Below are 6,110 nucleotides of genomic sequence, written 5' to 3' on the forward strand. Positions count from 1 at the left end.
TTTCAGTTGATCAAACATAACCTAATTTTGAAAGAATATTTTAAGACACACATTAATAAAATCTTTTTTACCATAGAAAAAGCTTAGTATTTAAATCTTATAATTTACAATACTAAAAGATGATATAATATAAAAATGATATAAAAAAATATAAAAATAATACCGATTAAAATTTTAACAAAAATTATAAAATTAATTTAATAAAAATAAAAATATATTACATATATTTTACATTAATATGAATGATAATATATAATTTTTATATAAAATATAATACAAATATACAAACAAGCAAAACTGTTAGTAGTCACCGGCTCAAGGAGTTTTAGACAATCAGGCAGTGTATATTGTTGGGAAACTGAAAGGTGGAGCCTGGATTAATGGAAGGAGGGATATCCCTCTGAACCCTATCTGCGCAATTTGAGTAGGTGATCTTCATCAATTGGCTATATATATTATATGCAGTCCTGCCCCATTATCCTTCACTATTGGAGCAGCCTTCTCTTTTTTTTTTTTTTTTGAACAAATTATGACTTTAAAATGATTGGATGGTAGGCCTCGTTAGTACAATTTTTATATGGAGTAAGTTTATAAATATCTGAACCTTATAAATATAATATTGCTACTGTTCCAGTACGTACCGCCCATACTTATAATTCAGAAGGCTCTACTGTCCTTTCTTAAGTTACAATTTGTCGATGAGTTTTATCTATTGGTGAGATAAAATTTGCAAGTGATTTGGTTGGAGGATAAGTTCTATATGTAAAAGGAGAAGGAAAGGTCAAATTGGGATTTCAAGATACGCTTTGATACTAAATAAGTGCTTGAATTAGGAAGAAAGTAAAAAAAAAAAAAAGAAAAAAGCTACGAAAATAGCTTAGTATGCATGAAAAAAGAGAGATCTTACTTTTAAGCTGTTTATTTGGAGGTTTTTATGTCATAAACGCAGATCAAATATCACGCATATTTACTTGATCAGAACAAGTGGCGCACACAAACAAGACAAGTGACATACAAATAACATCTCTAATAAAACAACTGATATGCAAAATGACATCCTAAGAGACTGCTTGAATTATTCTCTCTGTATGAGCCTTATAGGCTTAGTCGTGTCCTGCACCTCCTTTTATGAAGCCTAACAACAGTCATAATTCTTGAAAACAATTTTTAGAAAAGCATCCACCTGCTTTAATTGATATCTTTACCCTTATAATTTCCATGGCCTGGTTAAAACAGAGCCTTTTTTTTTTTTAATTTTATAGTAGATAAATTAAGAGCAGATAAAAAAGATAATATCTTTTTTGGTTATATTATTATGTGTTGAGGAAGCAAAGAAACGAAAGGGAAGCGTGGGTGCTGGACCACTGATGCCCTGTAACCAGGTTGGCCTAATTCAGGGGTCCAAAATTAAAGCCACACAATCCCAAATATATGACCTCAATTTTTGACACATATAAATTACAACAGTGTTAGATGGGATTTAAGTTTAAATTATTACTTTTGAAGAGAAATAGCATATTAGAAAAGCGTGGCAAATGCATTCCCGTGAAAAGAAAAAAAAAAAAAAGGAAAAAAGAAATCAATTTTCCTTCTTTTTTCCCTTTACATTTATAATTAATTTGCCTTTGACAGACTGAAGATTGAGAGAAGACTACAAATTTTCCTTTCCATCTGGTTGGCCATCACCGCAGAGTAGCCCGTACGGATCGAATTGGAAGAACGTTTCAAGTCAAACCCTAACCCCCAGTCCCAATTAGATATTAATATTTACATCACTTTTTGTTTTTTTATTTTCTTCCCTTGAAAAAGAAAAGTTAGTTAGGTCATAGCTGCCCATATTATTTTTTTTTTTGTGCGTAATTTAAGAGTTCGGTCTTTAAATTTGATAATGAAAATTTTTAATATCATAAGTGAAATTTAAAAATTATATTTTTTTAATTATTTAATTTTATTTCTTAATATATTCTAATAAAAATATGTATTATTTTATTAATTTTGTTTGTAAATTTAAAAAATTTTATTAATGATGAATGGGATAATATTTTTAATTTAATCTAAAAATAAATTTACTATTACTAAAAATAGCATTTAGTGCTATTAATTAAGGTTTTTGCAGCAAAAGTCCAAAAAGGCATAATGAGACAACGCACATCAATTTACAAAATCAAGACAGCAATGGAACTACAATATTAATTGGTGTATTTATTTTTTTCTAAAAATGGAGATGGAATAAAATTAATAATGTTGGAAGAGAAAGCTCGTGCTCTCCAAAACAGCTGGCTTTATATATTTTATATATAACCTACAAAAATAATATGCATACCACCCAGGATGATGACAGTGACTTGCTCACATGTGCGCAGCAGATAATACATGGTTGCCTACGTATAAACCTAACTTAAAATTCTCTCTCTCATCTCTCAACAAAGAAAAATATAGAAAAAAATGTTAGGCATTAGAAAAATTACCTAGCTGGCGAACGTTCGAGGGAGGCTCTACCCTGATAATAAAACAGTCTTTTTCTTTCACTCTTTTTTTTTTTTTTAAATTTTTTTCTTTCACTCTCTCCTTTCAAGGTCAACAACTAGATGAACTTGCAATATGAATATTTCGTTTGAGACGTCCATGGTGGTTTATTGTCGTCCAAGTCTAGTTTTCGTATTTGGTCAAAGAATAAAGCACCGACTTTCTCATTGTACTGAGAGGAAGGTGAGAGATAATAGCTTATGCTAACAACCCCCCCCCCCCCCAAAAAAAAAAAAAATTACTGTTTCTCCTGCCCGGGACTCTCCCTTAACTCCTGAATCAACCCCAGCAAAGTCATGAAAAGTGGTAGTAAAAGTAGTAACAAGTAACAACATGACACAGTTTCTGGTGTTCTTTGTTTGTCTGTTTCTTTGTTTTTTTTAATCTCAACTAGCCCAATTGGTCCCGACTTTTCTTCCTTTCATTAGGTTTGTTTGGTTGATTTTTCTTCCTCATCTTTATCGTCTAGATCTCACAGGAAAAGTCACAATTAGTTCTAAAAAAAACATGGATTTTGGGCCATCAGGCAGAGAAGTGTTTAGTGAAGAAGAACAGATGGGTAAAGGTAAGCTCCCTTTTTCATACTCTTCCTCTTCTTCTCCTTCATCTTCTTCTTCTCAGCACAAAACCCAGTTGGCTCGTCTTAGCAACTCTCATTGGGAGCAGCAGCATCATCAGATTTACGACAGCCACCACCAAATGAGTCCCAACTGGTTAGGCAACAGGTACGAACCTGAAGAAGATAACGAAGAAACTGCCACGGCAACTGCAAGTGAAGCTGATTCCAAACGCGTAGACTCAGATTCAACCCTTGAGCTCAGGAGTAGTGCAAGTGCCAACATCGAGAAAGAACACATGTTCGAGAAAGTAGTCACCCCAAGCGATGTGGGGAAACTAAATCGGCTTGTTATCCCAAAACAACACGCCGAGAAGCATTTCCCCTTGAATTCTTCCACGAACAAGAAAGGTCTTCTGTTGAATTTCGAGGACAGAAATGGGAAGCCGTGGAAATTCAGGTACTCTTATTGGAATAGCAGCCAAAGCTATGTTATGACCAAAGGCTGGAGCCGTTTTGTCAAGGATAAGAAACTTGATGCTGGCGATAGAGTTTCTTTCCAGAGAGGAGTTGGTGAGTTGGGTAAAGATCGTCTTTTTATTGATTGGAGGCGGAGACCTGATGCACTAGACCCGGTTTCTTTCCATCCCCATCAACAACAGTTCTCTTTGCACCGCTCAATCCCATGGAGTCCATTGCTAATGCGGTCACCACCAACAGGAAGAGATCACTTGCACTTGTCACAGATAAGTCCTCTAAACAGAAACATCAATTACGGTGGTTATCCAACTGGAAGCAATGCGGAGAATCCAGGAGGTACAATGGGATCAGTATTTTATTTGAGATCAGCCGTTGCTGCAGCAGCCCCACAAATGGGAATGAGAATGATGCAGTGGCAGCAGCAAGGTGGAGTTGTAGAGCCAATTGTGTTTGATTCGGTACCGGTGGTCCAAGGCAAAGCTGCAGCCAAGACGTTAAGGCTTTTCGGGGTGAACATGGATTGCCCCATATCGGAGTCGGATGAGTGTGAGATGTTATCTACAACTACCATAGCAAATGCTACAATGGCATCGCAGCCTCCTCAACTTTCTTCATCGTCCCAGCATCCTTTCCAATTAAGGCTCTACAGTGGCACCCAAGTGCCCCCCACTGGCTTTCTTAATGCCAACAAAGGGAAGGCTTCCATGTCCTTGGATTTGGATATGTTGCCACACTAAATTGATTTGGCATACAGTATATTCAACGCCCAAGTTAAATTACCTTTGCCACAATCTACACCTGCCACCACCGTTACCACCAACAAACAACAACAAAATGCGTGAAGATATGGCTAGAAGAATTGCAAGGCTAGCTGCTAATCCGCTTCTTTTTTTTTTTTTGCCAATTTATCACTTCTTGATTCTTATGAGGGAGAAGACCCAGCTGTCGAAATATACAAATCCCGGTTTATGATCATATCCTTATCAAACTGAAAAAAAAGGGACGAAGAATATTGATAAGTGTTTGAGAGGAAAAAAACATAATCTCAGATTTAATTGTTGTTGTTTTACAACTTAATTAGTAGAGAAGGGAGTTCAAGGTTTGGGTGTCCATGAATGAGATGATCAGAACCGTTACCCAAGAGTCTTTTGCTTTTAACTTGTGTATAAAAATATAAGTGTTACACATTGATAGACAGTTATATGAGACATTTATAGATCCATCAAGCCCGAGATTTCATGTTTGCTTATTGTAGGGCCTGGCTTCTCCTGAATGTATCCATCCCATTGTTTCCACTGAATTAGTTCCCAAGAATCTATATTCTCTTTGGCTGGTAACTGCTTCTCTTTCTCTTTCTTTCACTCACTCTCTCTCTCTCTCTCCACTATGGTTTAGTTAATAACAACCTTTCCTGACTCCTCAGTAACTGAGCAGAGTGCTAGCTATCTGATGTAATCCAAGTTTTTACGCTCTTTTGTTTTTGCCTTGGCAGGTTGTCGCCGTTTCGATGGGCACGCCCGCAGGTTATGCAGAGAAATTTGCAGGGCTTTTAAAAGGTAGGATTTATCTCAATTTTCTTGGACCCTTGTTATTTATATTAATTTCTTTCTCACCTGTATAACTTTTAAACTATAACCCCTTACGCATTAATATGTTTCTTTTTTGTTCCTTTCAAGTTTGAATGTTCCCCTTCTCTAAATTTGCCTGTTTCCTACATCATTTCAATTCACCACACAGCTACATATTCCTATTAAATATTAACTCTCTTCGGAGAATGCAGATCCATCATGAATATATATATATATATATATATTTATTTTATTATATTTGTAGTAGTTATCACGTTTACGGTTTTTTTAAGATGATCAATCTGTTTGCACTTTGTGCCTCCAAGTTTTTTTAATTTCGCAAACCATGCATTGCGCACGCATCTTTTGCTTTAATTGCACATCTTTTGCTTTAATTGCACAATCTGCATAGTCCCAAGTAGTCCAGAGATATCAAACATTGTGGAGGTTTTTAGCATGTGCGAGTGTTTAGATAGCTGTCACTACTGTTTTTAGATTCCAAAGTTTTTAATAGAAATTTAGATTGCCTCAGATGAAGTAGAGCAGGATCACCTTTATTATCTTTCAGGTGAGCAACATGTTTTCACCTTTTCCGACAACTTATAGCTATAATAATCCCTCAAAATTTAGCAAAACAATATTTAATGGCCTGCAACTTTGACAATATTGAAGCTATTTTTTCTCCTATATCACCAAATCTTATTTCCAATCTCATTTTTAAGATTGAAAAGGATAGGTTTATGGTAATTTTGCAATACTATGTCATATACAGTGTCTTATTTACAATCTGCGTAGTAATTTGAAGAAAAATAAATATATCAGATTAGATATTCTTTCACTGCAAGTTGCATATTGCCAATAATTGATGGAAACAGTCAGTGACCTTACCAAAGTTTTCCTACTTAAGTTTGCTATAGCCTAAAATGTTAGACCCAAGGCCAAAAACAAGATCTGTGAATCAAAACCCGTGCAACATATGG

The 6,110-nt window shown here is 35.2% G+C and overlaps 1 protein-coding gene across 2 annotated transcripts; it reads left to right on the forward strand.

Annotated features, from left to right (window-relative positions):
* Positions 1–2,774: 2,774 nt before the first annotated feature.
* Positions 2,775–5,237, forward strand: LOC111291067 (B3 domain-containing protein Os03g0120900-like). Of its 2 annotated transcripts, none has more exons than XM_089768805.1 (2): positions 2,775–4,895; positions 5,055–5,237. In XM_089768805.1, the coding sequence occupies exon 1, from the start codon at positions 3,034–3,036 to the stop codon at positions 4,297–4,299; it is 1,266 nt and encodes a 421-aa protein (XP_089624931.1). In that variant the 5' UTR covers positions 2,775–3,033; the 3' UTR covers positions 4,300–4,895; positions 5,055–5,237. The 2 variants fall into 2 exon arrangements, with proteins under 2 accessions (XP_089624931.1, XP_022738358.1); XM_022882623.2 differs by having other exon boundaries at positions 2,775–4,428.
* Positions 5,238–6,110: the final 873 nt, after the last annotated feature.

The sequence above is a fragment of the Durio zibethinus genome, chromosome 11, assembly GCF_047325235.1.
Source record: "Durio zibethinus cultivar Kanyao isolate XHJ-2024 chromosome 11, ASM4732523v1, whole genome shotgun sequence".
NCBI classification, from domain to species: domain Eukaryota; kingdom Viridiplantae; phylum Streptophyta; class Magnoliopsida; order Malvales; family Malvaceae; genus Durio; species Durio zibethinus.